At 39.6% G+C, this 22218-nt stretch overlaps 1 protein-coding gene across 11 annotated transcripts in view; it reads right to left on the reverse strand.

Annotated features, from left to right (window-relative positions):
• MOS14 (ARM repeat superfamily protein) overlaps positions 1–22218 on the reverse strand; it is a 69045-nt gene that overhangs the window by 22466 nt on the left and 24361 nt on the right. For 3 of the 11 annotated variants that reach the window (XM_088867765.1, XM_088867766.1, XM_088867768.1), the window contains 9 exons: positions 19841–19980; positions 7520–7595; positions 7214–7334; positions 7030–7129; positions 6762–6843; positions 4587–4669; positions 3155–3274; positions 618–669; positions 372–527 (listed from right to left, as the gene is read on the reverse strand). In XM_088867765.1, the coding sequence (XP_088723891.1) occupies positions 372–527; positions 618–669; positions 3155–3274; positions 4587–4669; positions 6762–6843; positions 7030–7129; positions 7214–7334; positions 7520–7595; positions 19841–19980 (930 nt within the window). Of the gene's footprint in view, positions 1–371; positions 528–617; positions 778–3154; positions 3275–4586; positions 4670–6761; positions 6844–7029; positions 7130–7213; positions 7335–7519; positions 7596–19840; positions 19981–22218 lie in introns of all 11 variants that reach the window. The other 8 variants (XM_088867763.1, XM_088867764.1, XM_088867767.1 and 5 more) reach the window with 3 other exon arrangements.

The following is a 22218-nucleotide window of genomic DNA, read 5'->3' on the forward strand; positions in this document are numbered from 1 at the left end:
GGTGGATTACATTCCATTAGTAAGCTCTTCTTCTCTCAAGACTTTTGGAAGGGCACATTTTAAGTTTTGAAAGTATAGATGAAGGTCCTGTTCTGCCCCCGTGGACCATCATAAACAAAGACCATTTGCCTACCCAGCACTTGAAAGCCTGAAACCGATAACATCTCATATAGGAAGTAAAATAAGCCACTGGAATTTAATATATTAGTTTACAAATTCTAATAATCCTTGGAAGACCATCAGGTTATACTTAACTCCACAAGCAAAATTCAGAAAGCGACATGCATTACAAGTAAGATACTCTACAAAAGACAGCTGAAATGAATAAAATTGGTGATTAGTAATATGAGTTTAATGAAAGCATGCCATACCAGCACAGACATTCCTAAAAGCCACAGCTGCAGCAGAAGCAGATTCTTCAGATGTACTCATTCCTCCAGTAAGGATATCAATAATAGATGGGAGAAAAGACAGGGCAACTGGTGTGGCATCTATCCATTTTGAATATGCTCCAATTGTCAAGCAAGCTTAAAGCATGACACAGAAACAAAATAAGAACAGCTGTATACAACAGAATGCTTTCCAGAGTGCCAAAAAAAGATGCAAAAGCATGTTACCAGTCTGAAGTAGTTGTGGCTGATGAGGTAGTTTGGGGAGAATGGCCATAACCTGTACAAATTTCCTTAACTTAAATTGTAGTTTTGTAGCTGGGAAAAAACTCAATGCTGCAACATGCTCACAGCTGAAACTACAGCAGGTCATGAGGATTGAAACATGCTGAATCAAGCAACAAAACTTGCATGTCAATACTTGTGTCACCCTGATTCACATAAATTGGATTTTCGAATCCTAAAACACAACTCCCAAAAACCCTATTTTAAGAAACAACAGTAATACGTCAAGGTCAGGAGGAATATCATCTCTACATTTGCAAGAATTTCCTTTTTCTGATTTTCTGAAGGCATGCCTTAGGGTTCGGTCACGACACACTATTCAATGCTTACAAATAAAAATGTTCTAATCATAGCCTTCTTTAGGTCGTGTTGACATAACACTGTCAAGCATATGTCCTTAACCCATAGAAAAGCTTTCAGGTTTCAATTACATACTTGGTAAATGACAATACTAACACTGTTAGAAAAAGTAAGGACATTTCTCTTAAGAATGTGATTAATATTTAATGTATGTGGGCAAAAATCCAATGCTGCAAAATTACAGCAGGTTTAGAGTATGAAAATGAACTCCAATACTTGTGTCACCCTGGTACACATAAATTGGATTTTCAAATCCTAAAATAACAATGCCCAAAAGCCTCTCATAAGAAACAAAGATAATAGGTTAAGGTTAGGAGGAATATCAACTATATGTTTACAAGAATGTCCATTTCAGATTTTCTGAAGGCATGCCATGCAGATTCATCAGGACATTATTGAATGGTTACAAATGAACATGTTCTGACCATAGCCTTATCAACATAATACCACCAAATATATATCCATAACCAATTTCAGGTTTCAATTACATACTTGGTAAATGACGATGCTAGGCTCTATTGAAAAGGTAAGCACATTTATCATAAGGCCGTGATTAATGTTTAACACCAATAAAGGTTAACCTATTGGTTTGAGAGGGACATGTTGCATATCACAGTTCACCTCATTGTATACTAAAAAAACAGCTACAACTAGCTGAATGAAATTCTCAAAGATATTTAAAATACGGCTTCAACAGTTGTAATCATAAAATATCACAAAATGAAGTATAATTGTGAATATACAAATAAAACATCTAACAGAAGAGAGATTAGATTCATAATTGCATATTATACACAACCTCTAATCTCTATTTTAAACAGTGATCTACTCAGTAATCCACAGGAAAATGACTTAATGATGGAGTTGCTCTGATGATTAGCAATTGTTTATCATAAATGATTTCATGACTTCAATTCCCAATCCTGACGATACCAATTCAAGGTTTAAATATCTCTTATCCACCCAACACTTTTGAAGTACTAAAGAAACAAGACAAAATGTGGCAGTCGATCCCATTCTAAAACAGTAAACAAAGTGAAACATGTTCAACAAAAGCATGGACATTACAGGGCGCTCCTAACTAATCCTCAAACTTGAGGTTGGACGATGGGAAGCCCCAAGTGAAAGTCACCTGGGAACTACTGTAAGGACACAGGACTGCCATATGCCCCTCCAGCCAGGGACAAGAAAGAAAAGAGGAGCACACAAACTTGTGGTGGGGGGGGTAGGGGGAGAAGCATTTGGATGCTGGTGGGTAGCAACCACATACTCTCACACATTAGTTTGGCATGAGCTAGAAGTCCCTGAATATTTAAATTAATTGTTTTCCTTTTTTTTGAGGTTTTTTTTATTTTGGTTTTTTTTTTTTTCCGGGGGTTGGAGGGGGTTGGCGTGGGTTGCATATGGGCCTACCGGTTCAATCAGGATCTAGACAAAAACCATCCCCACTGTCCCCTCAAGACAATTTGCGAAGATCGGTGGCAGTATCCACTCACCGAAAGAATAAATAGAACTAAAATTTGGCAATTTACTCCATTAGTAGTCATAATATGAGTAATAAGTGTTAGCACTCAAGAGCGAAGTCAAATCCCGTTCCGTCATTCTATTTGGGGCGGCTACACTAATCCCGTTCCACCATTCTACTCTATCAAGGGCCACACCCTTGGTCAAAGCATAAGTCACCATATCTTTAGGATCAAAGCCCCCAAGAAATTTAGGATTTTTTCATATAATTGTAGTTATTTACACACATTATTTGTGCTACTGCACTATAAGAGATACTGAATGTTCAGTCACTACAGTTTGACATTGAAATTTCCAGCTAACTAATCACTCATCTCCTCACCATCAAAGCCCCCATGATATTACGAGACATTATCATTAATAGGCAATATGCAGTGCAGGTTTACTCCTGCAAGCAAAAAACATAACATGAATCCATGACAATGCATACAGGATTATTAGAATTAAAAACTCAGTGGAATTCATAAAGTGAATAAACACGGGAAGGGGAATAAAGAATAAGCAGCATTGACAATACCATTGAAGCTACAAAGAATTGGAGCCAAATTTCAATGTATGGCAGCAAAAGAGAATATGTTGACATCATATCTCCATACCTGTGGCATTATATCGACCTCATAGTCAGGTACATATTCTGATATCGCTCTGATACAATATAGAGCACCTTCTGCCACACGCCAATCCCAGGATTCATTGTTTCCCTTGCTGCCAACTGCCTGTTTGCAACCAATATTTAAAAGGATACTCAAACCATGATAACATCTTAAGATATCATTCATATGAACAGGAAAAAACATTGTAAAATGGCCAGTTGTCATTTAACTACTACTTGTAAATTCCGTAATGAAAGGCAGAAACAGAATTGAGAAATTGTACTGCTTCTAAACAGACATGCTTTAAGAAGGAAAAAAAAGGAGATTACAGCAGAAACAACAATCCAGAGTATAAAGAATCACATTGCTTCAAACATTCTCTCCACATAAAGGAGATATAATGTTGGCAACAGGCAAATGACCTCCCTGAGAGAGTGAATTGCCATTCATCAAAGAGCTACAACCTTACAGCTAATCTGACTGATATCAGCAACCATCCAAGCAGAAAAAACCACAACAGAAAAGTAGTACTAAAGCCCATTATAGAACAGCCCAGAAATTTCAGCAAAACTCTCACATTCGATGTTTTTACTGAGAACCAAACTGTTCAGGCAAAACCCCCCTAAAACAAGAAATGAAATCTCATGAGACATGCCAGAGGGCCAGAAAATTTCAAAACTCATTATGGCCATACTAGGCCCTAAAACCACTCTCATATTTTGGCAGAGATTTGGATCAAATGCAGCATAAAACAAATATTTCTCAATCATAGAGAACAAAATACAGTTTGAAAATTGGACCCATTAATTAAGTGCTGTGAGTTGTAAACATATTAAATTCACATTTATGGTATATAACCAAACTTTGACATAACACAATCTTCTTATTATAAATAAGACTATAAATACACCTAGTTCAGAGATTAAAGACAAAAAAGGAGTCAAAGAGTGACGACCTTATGCAGGCCATGCCACACATTGGTTGCTTAAACTCTTCAATTTACAAAAGCTTATTCATTTATTGTCCCAACCAAAGGAGTAGATCATGAATGAATGAACAAAACGATGTTTTTCCAAGCCATAAGGAACCCAATGGAGAAGGATGTGGTGGGGCCTGAACCAACTAATCAAGTAATATTTATTAAGTAATGTTTCCTATAATTTTGTAACTTATCGCGTGTGAGATAGATCACTTAATACTCACTAAGCTGCTTACATTCAAATGCATAAGATGGTAATTGTACACAACTTAAGGAGACCTGAAAGAGAGGTAATGCCTCCATGGCAATTGTAGTTAATCTAAGGAGACCTGAATGAAGAGTAATGTCTCCTCTAGTACTCAGGCATTCCAAGAAAAATAATTCCCAATGTGATCTCAGATGAAGCAATATTCACGCAAATTAATTGAAATTATGAGCAACTAGAAAGAATCTCACCTCAAAAAATTTAACAAATAGAATCTTCAAAGTTGTTTCACCACCCAAAACTGATGCGGCATCCATTATAATATCCGCAACAGCTGAGAAAAAACACGTCCATTACTTCAGGAAGTCAATAAGAGTGGAGCATAATATTATGCATTTTTTTTATCACCCTACCATTACAAGCAAATAAATCCATCAAAGGAACTTGGAAAGTGTAGAATACCATTTGCAATGGGGTCAAAATAAATTCAAATATGAGAATTTATGTTTATGGGAAGAATAACAAATAGCCAAATTTGGTAACATAGAAGTCATATTTGATGTGAATATGAACTAAAACCCTAACTTAGAACATGGCACTTTAATTTCGAATCAATACATCAATTTTCCATAAGAAATCTTTGCGTTTTTTTTCTCTATGGTACTAATTTGCATCACATATTGGTAGTTCTGCCTTTAGGAGATAAGAAATGGATGTTATTGTTACCCCTCATACTTGGAGTTATCACAGTCTACTAAATTTTCCTTTTTGTTAACACCATAATTTAAGGCTTTCGACATCACATGAATGAATAAAAATCATTTTCTCTTTCCAACTCTTTCGTGTTTACAGGATATTGCAGCAAGAAGCCAAGATATTGAGTGCAAAACAATATGACCTAGATGGAAACCATCCTGTCTCCCGCAGCTCAATCCCTGAAACATGCCAATAAAAGAAATATATAAACAGTTTTTGTTGTCGTGCACTGTTCTTTACAGCTCATGTTTTGATCATACAAAAGAGGCCAGCATTTCAAACTGCAGCTTAAGTAAAGATTGATGACAGATGGAACAAAGATTCAAAAGGCTTCTAGAGTTGAATGTTGAAACTCTAGGATTTTTATGATACACACAAATCAAGGCACCCTTTTCTCTGGTTTAGGAGCTGCCTAGAGTACTCTAGGACTCAGCCTAAACTCCTGGGAGGTTATCAAAATCTGAAGACCACCATGTAACCCCAATAAAAGCCCAAACCTTCTTAGAGTCCGCGCTAACCTAAAAGACCTATCCACATCCATAACACTCTGCAAGATCCACTGGGACCTGCCTGATCTGTTCAAAGTATCAAGAATCAATTACAATGACCCAAAAATCCCACATTCAAAAGCATGTCCACTGTCCTTGTTTCTGGGTTAGTGCAGTGGTGTTGTCATTACTAAGGATATTAGTATCAAGATTCAACTAACATGGGATATGAAGGCTTGGAATGATGTTTGAAGGTCACCTGGTACAGAAATATGTAAATGTATTGCATCCATCCAGAGACACATAATGATCAGCCACATGAAGACCACTCAAAGTGAGAATACAGTAGGTTGGTGGTTAGAGGGGCAGGTGCGTCAGCATAACATCCTATGCTCCAATTCCACCATCAACACATAAAAAAGAAACGCAAGCATTCAGATTAACCATATCAAGTCAGATAATGAAAATAATTTAAGCTTGCCAAGTCCCATAAACGGAAGTGCTACAACACCGCTAACCCGCAAGGCCAACTATTGAGAATTAGAGGCTATTAACCTCCTTGTCATGTCATAGCTTTTGAATTATGCAGAGGACCACATCTGCGTATTTTCTTACCTAATGACAAGCAAGGAAATGTTGGATATGGTATACGAGCTTGAACACTGACCAGAGAGCAAAGCTAGATAGTGTTGAAAGCAGTGAGAAGTGAGTGTTGAGGGCAAGAGAGGTTGAATGAACCACGGGTATCTAAACCATTCACAAGTTCTCTTTTCTTCGATCAGTAATGAGACCTTCATAAATAAAACTAAAACGAAAAGCACAAGTTGTTTCTTATTAAGTCAACGTTTTTTTAAAGTAAAATTCACTCTTCTTATTAAGTCAACATTTAAAAATTAAATTGCAAAATCTATATGTAACATCCAGAGAAAATATCTACAGCCAAATGGATTTAAAAAGTAGATTGTAGAAAAAAGGATTAAGAGCAGATTAGCGGAAACTCAGAAGAAGATTTATTAAATATTTGGGAATATAATTGACTCAGGTCTTGTGCTTCTGCAATTGGTGCTTGTCATGTGAGGAAAACATCAAATCCTTTGAAAAAGAAACCCAGGGGAACAAGCACTATTGGAGGTACTAGACACTAATTAATAAGCATCAACATAATGTAACAATATGCAGTACCATATCTGGTTTGCTTGAAGTCTTTTTGATCCTCTCTTGACATCTCCTGATACTCTTTTGGATACTGAACTCGAAAACTGACCTGAACAGAAAAGAAGTCATTCCGGAGCAGCATGATATAAAATACAGCATAGTGTGTAAACAAGAACAGACACATCCAAAGAAGTGCCACATTCAAGAATAAGACAGCATGCAGTATGCATAACACATTATCAAAGGAAAGCAACCTAATGAGTCCAGAAGAATGTAGTTTGCAGAAGCAGCTTACCAAGGACACAAGCATTTCATATGGCGTGCGGAAAATTGAGAGCCTCCGGTTCTTTTCAGCTTCAACTGCTGCTTCAGTTCCAAGTGATAGGTAGGATTCCCTGAAGGAAACTCACAAGATCAAATAATGTGGTCTGCTAACATTTTAACAACAAATGAACTGGAGAAAACCCCACAAAACGTACTTTCGAGTTAAATTATCCTGGAGACTACGCCAAAAATTAAAAGTCATTGAAGTAATGTCATAATCTGGATGTGAAGCAACTTCCAGCAGCACATTCACAATCATCATCGATTCATCAGAACCTGAGACAAATATCTAAATAGTATTTTTAAACCAAAATAAACCAAGTTCGTGGGGCAACACAAAAAAAATAAGATACAGACCAAGCAATATAATGAGCTAACACATAAGGGGGCCCTTCAATATCTCAGACCAAAGACTGGAAAGAATATGTAATTATCAAGTTTAAGAGACAAACAGAATATACCAGTGGCAATTAAGTCGACATAAGAATCTCCCATGTCTGCAAACAAGCGTGCCATAGATTTGACTTCCTCTTCATCCTTCCAGCAGACAAGCGATAGTTCTTAATGGTTCATGCAGAATCATGCATAGACATGTGGCAACACAGCCAAAAAGAGTAATAAAGATCACGAAACTAAATTCGCTACTACTTGAGGAATGACTAAAAGAGAAAAGAGATCGCAATTATCAAAAAAGAGAAAAGAGATCCCCAAACTTCTGTGGGATGCTTCAATTACATAGACAATAAAATAGATGCAAATATCAGCAATGAAGAATTGATCTACGCTTGTTGCTCTCCTATATGCTGCTCACTTAAGCATCTTTTCCTTCTCTTTCCATTTCATCATATTAACCATGTAACAGTAAATCATCCTCATGATGATAAGGCTCAATGTGCAATAAAGAAACATCTAAGGCACACTTAAGGGTCACCTAAGATAGATGATTAGCATGGTAAGAACAGTTCAACTTTACAAATCAATTAGAAACAGGAAGTGTCAACATTAAAACACCTCTGACAATCATCAGCCATCCATTTTACAAGATTATTGAAGAAAAAATCGTAAGGATTGCATGACAAGAAAACAGTTTTGAGTACTGTTTTAAATCCTGGGTTGGTGGGGCTGATCGTTCACCCACAGATCCGTGTCAGATCATTGAATCAATGATCTGATCAGTTCGAATTGGTAATCCAAAAAAATATTAAAAATAAATAAAATTTTAAATAGGGTTTTATTGGGGACTTAAGAAAACATTAGATAAACTTTTTTTTTTAAATAAAAATAATATATAATGTTTTTTTTTTTCCTTATGCATGGTATCAACAGAAATCGCAGAGTTTTAAAACACCAGTTTCCAAGTTGCCGGAAGAACACAACTGGCGTGCTAGACTGTAAACCACTGCATGATAGGCTCCAACCACACAATTTTATGCAGCACTCTATCAAAGTGGAGCATGAAGGGGAGGACTCTTAGAAGAGGTCTAAGGAAGAAAAGAAGACCTCCACACAAAGATTCTGAAAGAAAGCCGCTTCCAGCACCTAGTATCCCTCATACTCGACTCCTTCAACTTGATTACAGGATACAGCCACACCTTCTAGATGGACAATATTGTGAAAGAAAGCAGTAACCCAATCCCCATTTGTGAGTCGCTTCATGCTACCGTTTTGATGCAACCCATCTCCAGCATAAGCACCACATTGTATAATGCGCACAACCTGGCTCTGCTCATTGTCACTTTAGACAAGGGATCATGGCTCTGCTCATTGTCACTTTAGACAAGGGATCAACCTACTTTGGGTGATCCAACAACAAAAAGTATGCTAGAGCTTTGCCCTTTTTGCCACTATGTCAGCCTTTTTCCTTATTGACACATGGTTTTCAGGCAATTTCACTAAAGATTTGCAACCGTTGATTTCTTACAAACACTCTCCAACTCCTGTTCCTCTAACAGATGTAGCACATGAAGTTCAAGTCATATACACAACATCCAGATAATCGCAGAAACAAGAAGAACCCCAACAGCCGTAGACATCAAGAGGAGCTCCATCCAAAAGTTGATGACTACCACAAGAACCCCAATTCAAATGATCATAAAAGCTATGTCCATTGTCAATGTGACCAACACAGAGAATTGACAAAGAATTTCCTAAACACTCCCTACACTACTAATTGAAGTAAATGAAATGAAACCATCTACTTGATAAAAGTAACAAGTTTGCAGTCTCCATTCTCTAATAGTCTAATGTAATCAACATGTAAAACAAAGTAATCCATCTAGTTCATTCCAATTAATTAAAACAATACCAATTAACCAAAACAATACCAATTAACCAAAACAATACCAATTAACCAGTGACCAATCAAGCACTTAACAAGATATATTAGCCATCTAACAAGCACTAGCAAACAAGGTACCGTTACACTGTAGAGTGCATCATAAATACATTAACATTCAGACCCCAAGGTCCAAACACCAAAAGTTCATGACATATAAAATTAAAAGCGTAATATAGAAAATCAATGTCTCAAATGATCCTAGGCTCCAAAGTTCCAAGACCAAACCCAAATTTGAAAGAAATTTTCATTTCTAGGTTTTAATCACCTTGGCCCCAGAAATCTTTGAATACTTAGTAAATGCTTGCCCGATAAACCTTCGGCACAATGCCCCATCAATCTCAACTGATCGCCCAAAGAATTCCCACATTTTTTGGGAATCTTTGAAATCTAGAAAACAGTTTAGTTGATTTCTAGGCTTTAATCCCCTTAAACCATCAAAAAATCGTTCCATGGGTTTTATTTTATTTCTTTCTTTTCTTTTGGGGGTGAAGAATTTTTTTGCTTTTTTTTTTTTTTTTCGTTTTGGGGGTGGGGGCCGGGGGTTGAGGAGTTTTTTTTCCCCCCTTAAACTTTGCAATAACCAAATGCTTATTATTGATCATTTACTGTACAAAGTAAAGGATTATGTGGGGCATGTTTGGTGGGTGATCAATAAACTGCTTATTAATGATCATCTCTAGTACTGAGTAAAATGCTTATCAGTGATCGAAATTCATGGCCACTTTCGGTCTTAGGATTTTGAGGAAAATGCAACAGCTTGGTCTTTTAAGCTAATACCAAGCTATGGTATCATCTATATCCATCCCCAATCATCTATGTAAAATTTTAAATCTTTCCTCGCAAAATACTTCTCTAATATACTAGAGGGGATGGGTGCATATTTGCTAAATTCTGGGAATCTCGATTCCCAATCGATTGGGACAATGATTCTAGTAATGTAGGAATCAAGATTCCCATTTTGATAGACTCGCAATTCTGAAAGTCATTGAACTGTGTGGGGTCATGTGCGATTCCTGAAAGGCAGGAGACTCGATTCGAACATGATGGGATACCGATTCCTACAAATAAGAATCACAATTCCTATTTTATTGGATCACAATTCTGATTATTGGGAATCACGCCTTCAATGGTTTTCATTATAAGGATGGAGATTTTGAGATTAGCAATCATCTGGCACACGCGATTCCTCGATTCCGATTCTTGAAACGAATCGGAATCACAGGTGTTTCCCACAACTATATATGCGGATGCATCGCCAAAACCCACATATGAGGGGTGGTGCAGTGCACCTCAAGGTACACGCATCAGTTTGAATGCATTATGCGTTGTGCGCTCGTATTTGATAATATTGTTTCTAACTTAATATGGACTTCAAATAGTCAAAAGTACCACCTAGATCTAGGTTAATCTTCGTAAGTGTTGAATAGTATATAACAGAGGAGAACGAAGGGAGGAAGTTAGAAGAAAGATGAAGGTGTAGGAAGAAGAGAGAGAGGTGGCAAGTGAGAATGAGATAAAAAGTGTGGTGTGACTTTGTCGAAAAGAGCCATTAGGTGGAGCTTCCCCCCTCTATATGTTCTATTGTTGCGCTCCAACGAGATGACCCAAAGGATAGCTGCAACCGCTGCGCACCACAGGTATCTTCCTTGTTTGGCCCATGGAGGAGAGAGGAAGGCCTTGACCAATTGGGGAATGGATGAAGGGGTCACCCAGGACCATCCGAAGAGCAGGAGAAGGAGCTCCCACAGATTGCTGGCTGTGGCGTAGTGGATGAGCAAATGGTCCTTTGGCTCTTCCTCTAGGCACATTTTGCATCTATTGGGTAACTGAAGGCCTCTTCTTTGTAATTGGTCGATGATTAGGGCTCTCTTAGAGAAGATTATCCAATTGAACATTTGGATCTTTGGAGGAACCAAGCCCTAGCCACGGCGAGATGGTGAACTACAGGTGCGGGGGAAGGGGGGGAATTGTAGACGGTTTTGAAGACAGGCTTGACAGAGAAGAGTCTGTAAGGGTCCAGATCATGTTATCATGCCCCACCATGGGTAGGAAGGTGGAGTGAAGAATAGAGGAGAGCGCTTGAAACTCAAGTATCTTGAGGTCTGTCAATGGCCTTCTAAATCTCGGGTTCCACACTCTGTGTTGGCTCACTGTTTGGAAATGATCCTCAGTCGTGGCTAGGAGGTTAAGCTCAAGACGAAAGAGAAGAGGAAACTTATCCTTAAGGGGGTTTGGCTGAGCCATAAGTGTGACCAGAACTGGACACAGTTGCCCACAGCAAGGTGGAAGCGAATACAGGTAGTGAACTGAGGCAGGCAATGGAGAAGTGACCTCCATATCCTGGAACAAATGGAGCTTACTAGTGACATGGGTAGCCAATCATTCGGCTGGCAGCGATATTTAGAGCGAACAACCTCCTTCCAAAGGTGGCTCTCTTGCGTGGTGTACCTCCGCCACCATTTTTCGAGGAGGGCTAAGTTGTTGGCTCTGAGATTACAAATCCCTAGACCCCCTTGAACTCTCAGGGAGCATACTTTGGCCTAGGAGATCAAATGGTATTGCCCACAGAAAGTTCCTCATGAATTGTTCTAGCCGGTTAGCAACTGAGACAGGGATAAGCAAAAGAGACATCTGAAAGATGGGGATACTTGAAAACGTGGACTTAATGAGGATGAGACGCCCTGCTGAGGAAAGGTATCTCCCCAACCAACCGATGAGCATGCGCTCAACTCTATCCACTATGTGGCTCCATTGGTGGGACTTAGGTTTGCTTAGACAAAGAGGGTGGCCTAGATATGTAGAGGGTAATTGTTCTGTGATGCAGCCGAGTTGGTCCGCATGGGATGATAAGATATCTGGCTGGACATGGACCCAGATCATCTTTGACTTGGCCGTATTCAACCTTGAAACCCGTCCTCAACTCAAAGCATTGAAGAGTCTCAAGTTTTCAATTTAGTGGGGTTAGCGTCGCAAACGATGAGCGTATCGTCTGCGTATTGGAGATGGTAAATCTCGGGCCATGCCTCCCTACCTTGAAACCTGTGAGGAGGCCACTTAGATACATGCCCGAGATCGACCTACTGAAAACCTCGACGACAATCACGAAAAGGAAGGGGGAAAGCAGGTCACCTTGCCTGAGGCCCTGGTAAGAGGGGAAGAAGCCTTTGGGGACCCATTAATGAGCACCGAAAAGTGCGAACTAGAGATGCAAGCCGAAATTCAAGCTCTCCAACTGGAATTGAATCCCATCCGAGAAAGGGTGAAGTCCAAAATGTTCCAATCTACGCGATCGTATGCCTTTTCCTAGTCCAACTTTATGATCACACCTGCCATTTTGTCTCGTGCCATGAGTGGATGTACTCATGTGCGATTAGGGCACTATCAAGAATTTGTCGGTCTTTGACAAAGGCCCTTTGGGTAGGGGAGATGACCCACCCTAGCAAACTTCTAAGTCTTGAGACAAGGACCTTGGACAAGATCTTGCAGGAGCTATTCATTAGGCTGATTAGCCTAAAGTCCCTGAGTTCCTCACCCCCCCCCCCCCCCCCCCCCCCGGTCTTTTTTTGAGATGAGGGTAATGAATGTGGCATTCAAAGCCCTATGGATCACTCCTCGATTGTGAAATTTGATGAACAAGGATGTGATAGATGGAGACGGAGTATCCATCAAGGTCAGGGGCCCGGTCCTGGCCAAAGTCTTTTAATCACGGATAGGATCTCATCTTCCGAGAAAGCTCTTTTGAGCCAAGAGGCCAAGTAGGAGGGGATAGAATTGAAGATGAGGTTGGCCATGTGAGGTCTGGGGCTCGGAGGGGCTGAGAAGAGGGTCTTGAAATAGTTTTTAATGACCTCCTCCACTTGGTGAGGTTAGTCTAGAATTAGGTTGCCGACCTTTATCTGGGAGATAAAATTGTCATGACTCTGGCAATTGGCAATCCTATGGAAGAAGGGCATATTGAAGTCCCCACTTTTGAGACATTTTACCCTTGATTGTTGGTGCCAGAAAATTTCCTCCTTGCGAAAAATCCCTTGGAATTCAAACTTATCTTTATCCCTCAAGAAGTACTCGAAAGGGTTTAGAGGGCGAATTTCTTCCAGAGAGTCCCAAGCCCTAATGGTCTCTAATAGTGTTTCTTTTCGCTCCCTAAAGTTCCCTTTGAGAAGGGGCTTAAGGAGTTGGAGTTTTTTTTGGAGGCGAAACCCAGCCCAGCCTTGAACCTGAGTGGAAAGGGAGATTCACCAAGCGTGGAAAAAAGGTTTAAAAGAGGGTTCCTCAAGCCAGGATAATTCGAACCTAAAGATCTAGGACCGCACCAAGAATGGGTTGGGTATGCAAAATAATAGGGTAGTGATCAGATGTGGGTTTGGGTAGAGCCACTAAGAGGAAGCCTAGAAAGGCGTAGTCCCAAACAGGGGAGATAAGGTAACTATCAAGTTTGGATACGGTTGGGATGGTCGAGTGGTCGGACCAAGTGAATTGGATTCCATGGAGAGGGATATCTATTAGGTGGTGTCTGGAGACAAAATCAGAGAATCCAACAGAGTTAGTGAGGTTCTTGGGTTGGAGTTATGCTCATACAACCAACGTGTGACGTTGAAATCACAATCTAAGCACCATCATCAAGAAGGTGAGACTAGGGCTATGGTGTAGAGCTCTTCTTAGAAATTGTCACCGAGGGAATTGGAGTTAGGACGGTACCCTGCCGTGAATTTCCAATTAGCACAACAGAAAGAGAAAATTCTAGCTCGAGAGAGGTGGAGAGAAAAGGTAGAGGTATCCTAGATGACCCAAATCCCTCCTGAGGCCCCTTTGGCCTCTGCTGAGACCCATTGGCAGGGATGAGACCCGAAGACCTGTCTGACTTCTGAAAGTTTGGTTTTGATGAGGGCCACAAGAGACGGCCACTACTTCTGGAAAAAGCTATGAACTATCTTGCGTGTAGCTGGGTCGCTGACACCCCAAATATACCAGGTGAGAATGATCATGTTGACTCAGTGGGGGTAGGAGGCACCCGTCTAAAGGAGCGCCTGTGAGAACAAGTTTTGGAGGGGCTGAGGGTGGATTCGAGCTGTCATAATTGATACTGCACTCTAGGTTAGAGAGTTCCCTTCAGCCCTTTTTACTCACCTTGAGTCTAGTCTCTGCATCTGCGGTGATGAACGCCTGAAGAGCCTCCTCTTGTCTGTCATAGTCGAACCCCATAACTCTCAAGATTATGTGGAGGATGCCCTGAGCCTTTTCCATGTTGTCAATGAAGACCAAGTCCACTGATGCAGCCATTTGTCGAGGTGGAGCCATCTGTCGAGGTAGGTGAGTCTTTGCGCTTATGAGCAAGGTTGGAATGGTTACTTTTGGGGGAAGGGGAATGAAACTTGGCCTAGACAGTAGCCAGGGGGGTTGGGAGGGTGGCTTCCGAGACTACCGAAGAGGGTGCATGGGAAGAAGGAAGGCCAGATGAAAGACGGCTTCTAGGGAGTGGTCGTGGGAGCTCACCCTTATCAAGTCACAATCCACTTCAATATGCTTTTTCTCTCTAATGAAATAAAGGGTTCTCAGCCATGTGAATGGTAGCCCCATTATCAAAAAAAGAAGGCTCATTCGTAACTATACTACTCCCATAGCAGCTAGTATAGTTTTAGCACGTAATTTCACATGCTCAAGTAGCATTTGAAATCTTTAATGTCTTCATAGCTATCCCTAGTCACAACAATATCATCAACACACACTACAAGTGCCTCAATCCTGGCACAATTTTTCCTCACAAACAATGTATGTTCGACTTGACCCCGTCTGGACCCAATCTTTATCAAGGCTTCACTGAAATTTTCAAACCAAGCTATCAAGGATTGTTTAAGTCCATATATCACCATATTTAATTTGCGCACCTGTCCTATCTCCCCCCCAAGCTGAAAACATGGAGGCATGGCCATATAGACTTCCTAATAAAGATCTCAAACCAAAAAGGCATTTTTCACATCTAGCTTATGTAGAGACCAAAATTATTTGCAGCTAAGTAGAGAATGATTCTTACTATATTTAACCTCATTATAATGCCAAAAGTTCATTTGCAATCTATACCATGGGTCTGCGTACAACCTCTTGCAACAAATCTCGTCCTGTATCTTTCTATAGTCCCATCTATGATGTATTTCACTGTTAACACCTTCTTGCATCTTTTTATAGTCCCATCTGCCTTGTATTTCACTGTAAACCCCAGATTTTGATTAGTTCCCAAGTATTGTTTTTCTTTTTTAAGAAATTGAATTTCTCCCACATGGCTTCCTTCCATTGAGGCTGTGATCGAGCTTCCGCTAAATAGGATGGATCACTAATAGTAGACAAAGATGATAGGAACGCTTAACTTTGCAATAGGTAAGTCAAGTCCAGGTCTGACATAGGAATTGAAGTGGGAGTTTATGAGGAAATAGTACGATGATAATAATTTTTAGTCAAGGTTAGTACTTGGTTCCAAGTTGACACAGGAGTAATGATTGTTCTAGACTTCAGCATGTACCAACTTCTTCGAAAGCCAAAAAATATTATAAATTTTCAATATTTACATTTTCAAGCAGAAACATAGCCAAAATTATATTATAATCACATAAAATATGATATCCTTTAAAAAAAAGGCTCATGAAGTTTCATTCACAAATGTAAAGCTAGCCTTCAGAAATACGTACAAGAAAATGATTAAAAAAAAAAAAAACGACAAACACAATAATAACAAAAAATAGTGAAACCCTAAACATAAACAATTAAATTTACTAACCCCTCGAAAACCAATCAAAGTAGGCTTGAATCGGGCACTTTCGATTGCCGAAAGCTCTCTTTTGCAACCTCTTTAATCCTCAAAAAGTTCCAAGTAAAAGTTTTCGATTTTGCTAGAAATAGAAAAGTTCAAATTCAAATTCGATCCATAAACAAAAATTGACTTGGAGCTAAAAAATTGTTTTGGGGGCACAAGTAGACTTGTCTAGGGTTTTAGGGGGGGCAAAATACTACTTCCGGCCTTTCAAGGGGGAAAATGACTTCTTCTTTTTCCCTGGGCAACTAGTTGACTGCCAGCATAACTGTCCTGCACTAGGCCGTACGGTGCGATGAAGCGTCCCACCTGCCTGCGTGGCCCCCCCAGGCAACTAGGCAGTTGGCTTTTTGAACAATATCCAAATAAGACAATAGCTTCAGGTTCAAGTTTGTCTTATGACCCAGAACATAGAGAAAACACTCACTACCAAATACTTTGGGAGGCATGGGAAGAAAAGGGTTACTAGGAAGAAGGTAAATGGATAGGAGACTTGCCCTGAATGACTATTGATGGCATACAATTTATCAAGAAGGCCACAGTAAGAACAACTTTGGATCATAAGTTTTTTGGAACTATCAATCCAAGCAAGATAGATAAAGTAATGGGTGAGATTTGCATAAGGTGCCCACCTTATATTGTACAAGGTGCACCTCTAAATTTTCTCGAAAGATGTAGTTTCCGTATCAAAAACCTTACAACGACTTGACAATTCATGTTCAACCCTAATGATGAAATTTAAAATTTCAAAAATACCATAGATCGAGCAGATCTATAAACACTTGAAAATCTTGAAAATTGAAGGTCCAGATAACTTGTTACAAGATGCATTATTTTAAGGACTAGAAAATCTTATTTTTCTTTTTATATCCATAAATCTTGAGGTTGAGAAGATCATTTGGAAGGTTTTCCAACTTCGGAACACTATTTTTTATTAGATTTTTTAAGCACACCTTACTTCTACTGGTATAAGGTTGCAACCTTATATAAACTTTTGCCTAGAGTAATTCACAACAAATATCGATTTTTTTGCTCGACGACTCCATTTTGTTGATCACTATAAGGACATGTTGTTTGGAACTTTATACCCTGATCCATTAACTCTCTGAGAAAATTAGTAACACATTCACCACTAGTATCAAAATGTAATATTTCATTCGATAAAGTGTGGTCGATCTGGTGCAATCATCTATAAAAGTAACATAACCAAAAATAAAAAATACAAACAACTTGAGAAGTTCCCCACACCTCAAAACATGTATTAGAGAAAGAAGTGTCAGTCTTTTCATTATAACTGATAGAAAATGAAGTTCTACAATGTTTCAAGAACCGCCACATCTCACATTGTAATTGAACTTGACCCACCAGGGAAAAAGTCCTAGAGAACAAAGAATGCAATATGGAAAGAGAAGCATGACCAACATGGGTGTGCCACAAATATACATCCCCTCGTTATTAGCAATCAAACATGCCAATCGCTTGAGCTTTTATAGGTGCTTGTTTTGGTGTGTCTAGAAGGTACAACCCTCCATCCTCACAACTACACCCAAATGTCTTAGCTGTCACCAAGAACTCAAAAACAAATGAGATGGGAAGGTGGTCATGCTACAATTCAAAGTTTTTGTTAGGCCACTAGGAGAAAAAGATTATTGGACAGCTTGGGAACATGAAAAGTGGACAACAAATTTATAGAAGAAGTAATTGGATAAATCCTTTTTCCTGTAATTGTGATGTACGCAGTTTTGTGAGCAGCATGCCTTCTACAATGCATAAATTTTTGTGATATTCCTATCAAGTCAGTAGGCTTTAGCCATTTCGTCCCAAAGTATTTTGAAATATTACAATTCATAAATGTGTAACTCACGTTTAGTTGTATAGAACTTAAAATCTAATTTATAACAATCATTTCATCAGCTTCCCGATCTGCATAAGATGGCTCATTTGTATCTGGTTTACAAAAAGACCATCAATATAATCCAACTTTTTACTACCCCTAAGGAACAACCCTACAAATCTAGGCCACTCCAAATTGTTTGTATCATCAAATTTTAACAAAAGTGATTTGAAGACCAGAATACTCCATACCTGATGTTATGAAATCGTTACTTCTTCAAGCTAATAAACATATTACAAAGTATTGCTGAAATCTAATTACACCCTCAGATTTCTCTTTAAATACATTGTGTAAACACTAAATGCACTACACAGTGCATTGAGCAATAAGCTATACAATTGTGGTTGCAAAGCTCTTTGATACACATCTAACAGCTGCAGAAAATGGTTGTAATCAATCTCAAGCAGTCTAGCTGGACTGCTGATATCAGCAGTAGTACAGGCATAGTTTCACTAATTGACCTCCACTTCTTCGGATCTGGACCTTACTCTGAAACCAAGTTGAAAGTACCAGATCTAGGTCAATCTACAAATGTTAGATCAGTATATAACAGAGGTGAAAAAAGAGGTGAAGAAAAAGATCAAGATGTAAGGACACAGAGAGAGGTGGCCGACAGAGAATGAGATAAGAAAGTGTGGCATGATCTCTAGAGTTGGACCAATCACATATATTATTTATATGTAAAAATCAAGGCATCCCTTATTTTAAGAAATAATCACGCATATCCTAATTAAATAATATATTCCATTTATGCCCCTAACTAGCCATTGCACTTTCAATATGATCTGGAAATATGAAAAGAAAATAAGTCTACATAATTATGACCAGACAAATTTGGTCACCCTAGAAAACCTTGTAAAGGAAACCAAGGACGGGTGACAAGAAAATGTACTTAGACAGGAAAAATATATTATAGCACACATATCAAGAAACCATATGACCCGGAAATGGGCCACACAAATAAAGAACATAAAAGCATGAGAGCAATTATCACCCATAGTAAGCAACTTGCATAACAATGCTACATTGGTGATCCAAAAGGTCAGTATCACAATGATTATGGTCCCAAATCCTTGGGTGAAAAGCGTGATTGGTTTCGGTTTGACTTAAAAGAAGTTGAGCTAAAACAAGGGTGTATATATGCGTGTATGTGTTTATGTATGTAAGGTAAGGATGGTACATTATATCAAATTTCAAGAAAAAGATCTTCAGTTCACAAGGTAAGTGATAAACTAATACTAATTTCTTGTTGCTGCTCAGAGGAAGATATATGCAATCACAAAGTGATAAAAAACAACACAAAAGAATAATTTTTAAGGCAATTTTTAAAAGTATTTTTCTAAAAGTTCTTAAAAAAATGATATAAGAGGAAATTATTTCAGAAAAAACATATCAAAGCATTTTTAAAAGAAATCGGAGTACTTTGCGAAAATTATGTTTTAAACGGAAATTTGCTAAATATGTTATGACCAACACAAAACTCAAGGTAAGAGGCAGGCATTAACATCTATGAGATGCAGCCAGTAAAAGGACTAAGTTCATTGGGACTTTCAAATAAAGCATTGTATGTCTCTTATGATCTAGTAGTCGTATACTTCACAAATAAAGCAATTTCATGTGCATCACCACGCTATATCACAGTCAATCATATGGTACTCACAGAAGTTTATATTCTTCTCCATGAGCTTATGGAGTATCAATTATAGTAATGGAGATAACAATAATGCTCTACCGATCTTTAAGGTTACCTGATCCAAATCTTTCAAAGAAGCTCTAAACCTTTCTCTGAGACCCATCACTAGAGGCACAAGCACTTGTATTAAAGGCATCTGTGCATTTATCCCACCTGAGCTTTCTGATACTGTATAGTGTATCAAATCGCAAGTAGCTGCAAGTTACATATATACAGAAATTACTTATAATGAGAAAAGTGCATCAAGTGTAAAATATACCATAGTGATCACTTTCAAACATGGATTACTATCTTTCCAAAACCCAGTAGAGTAGAAAAAAATTGTATTTCAAGAATGAGATAATCAACTCAATCGTTGTTTAAGAATAAAAACTAACCAAAACCAATGGAAAGATAAACCCAATTGAACAACTAAGAGCCAACTCAGTCAGTAGGGGACATCCAGACAAGGACACACTGCAGATTTAACATTCAAAAGATTCTGAACTTCAACATTTCAGTGTATATTCTCCAAATAAGATAGACAGTCCTCATGATTAAAGCATAGAATAGGCAGTAAGAAGACCAAATAAAAGACGTCAACTCTGAAGAATTAATTATCACTCCATAATTTTCTGTTTTGATAGAAAACATTACAGCATAAGGAGCAACATGCGTTTACAAAGAAAGAAAGGAGAGATAAAGACACACACCACCACAAAATACAATGAGAGGGGTGATATTATGCCCAGTGAACTTAACAACATCCTAACATTGTTCCTTTTTTTTCTTCTTCCTTTTTTTTTTTTTATTGTTCAGGTTAGTGATATCAGGTCTAGGAAGAGAGACCAATTTAAAGTTTAAAACCTACAAGTACACTTACGTGCGATGCATGCAGAAATATAATTAAAAAAAAATAGACAAATAAAAGAACATAAGTAAAAAAGATATCAAAATATAGCTCAATCGAAGGAAGAAATATAAAAATATTTTAAATAATGTGCAATTTGGTACGAAGACAAAAGCAAGAGAAGAGGAGAATGAAGAGGCGGAGGATCCTGTGTCTTTCTCCGCCCCTTGACTGGAACAAGATCTACAGCCTTTACCCCAAACCATTGCCTCCTCAACCACCATCAACCTCTGCTCAGGGACCCAAGTCGGCCCCTCCGAATGCTTTGTTCGCCCAAGTGGTGGCTTCCGCCCCGCCCTCTCCTCCTCCTGGTCTCAGAGCTCCCTCCCTCTCCCCTGGTGCTCAACCTCCCGCTCCGGTACTCTATACTCCGAATCTCCCCTCATCCCTTCCACCCCAGCAGAGGAGTCAGGCCCTCTCAAAACCAAACTTTTGTCTTCCCTAGTGGGAAGTTTTCAACCGAAATGGGATGATATCAGGGGGGTCGAGAAATGGGCCCAACGGTTATGGGCCGAGCCTCATCTTGGCTGTCGCCACATCTTGAACGGTGAAAGTCTATTCAGTTTCCCTACAGCAGAGAGTGCCCATCGAGCACTACAGGAGCTCTCCTTCTACTCCTTCAAAGGGGCAGCCTTAAAGCTCCGAAATTGGTCCCCAAAAGACGGGTCATTCCAGAAACAAAGTTTGGGTCACAGTTGATTACATCCCTCTTCATGCGTGGTCCCCTTCCACGTTCAAGAGAGTGACGGAGGCCTGTGGTTCGTTAGTTAAAATGCACTGGAAATCCATTGAAGTCCTCCCACTGGGTTCCATCCGCCTCCTCCTGGAGGTCCTAGACATGCAGCTTATCCCCTCCATCATCTGATTAGAAGTAGAAGGCCTATTCTTCCTGACCTGTTAGATCTTTCGTGGATTGCGGCTTCTCCGCCTTCACCCTCTTTCTTCAACTCTATGGTCGCCCCCTCCCCCTAGGGTTCTCTCTCCTATATCTGGACCACAATTACTGGGAAACGTCGCCACCCAAGGCAGCTCTACCGGCAAGAGGGACACCGCTCGAGCGGCATGAAATCGGTAGTCACCTGGAGACTAGGTGCCGTACAAGCGGGGGCCCGTGGCAGGTGTGACCAATGACACGTCTCTCTCCAGCCACTCTTGGTCTCAGGTGGCATCCCTTCTCCGAGCGGCTCAAGCCCCCAAGGCCGCTCTAATAACAGATCATCGACGGCCTTACCAGAGTCACGTGGCTCCCATCCTCATCACCATGGTAAAGGCATTTTAGTCGACATCAACCCACCTTCCCTGTCTTAGCCGTCTGGCCAGTCGGCCTATCCCGGCCCATCGGGACACATAGCAAGCCCATTAATTGCAGGCCGCCTCGTCCCCGCCCTCTAAACGGCTCCAGAAGGCTCCTCTCCCCAGGAATTTTGACACCCGCTCAACACCTGTTGATTATGTCCGTCCACCTACCATCATGCCCGCCCAGCTGCTACCTTCCACTCCGCGCCGCCTTCCTCGCTCGTTCTATCTCCCCTACCTACCCTTGA

The sequence above is a fragment of the Amborella trichopoda genome, chromosome 5, assembly GCF_054954075.1.
Source record: "Amborella trichopoda isolate Santa Cruz 75 chromosome 5, AtrichopodaSantaCruz75HAP2 v2.0, whole genome shotgun sequence".
Lineage (NCBI taxonomy): Eukaryota > Viridiplantae > Streptophyta > Magnoliopsida > Amborellales > Amborellaceae > Amborella > Amborella trichopoda.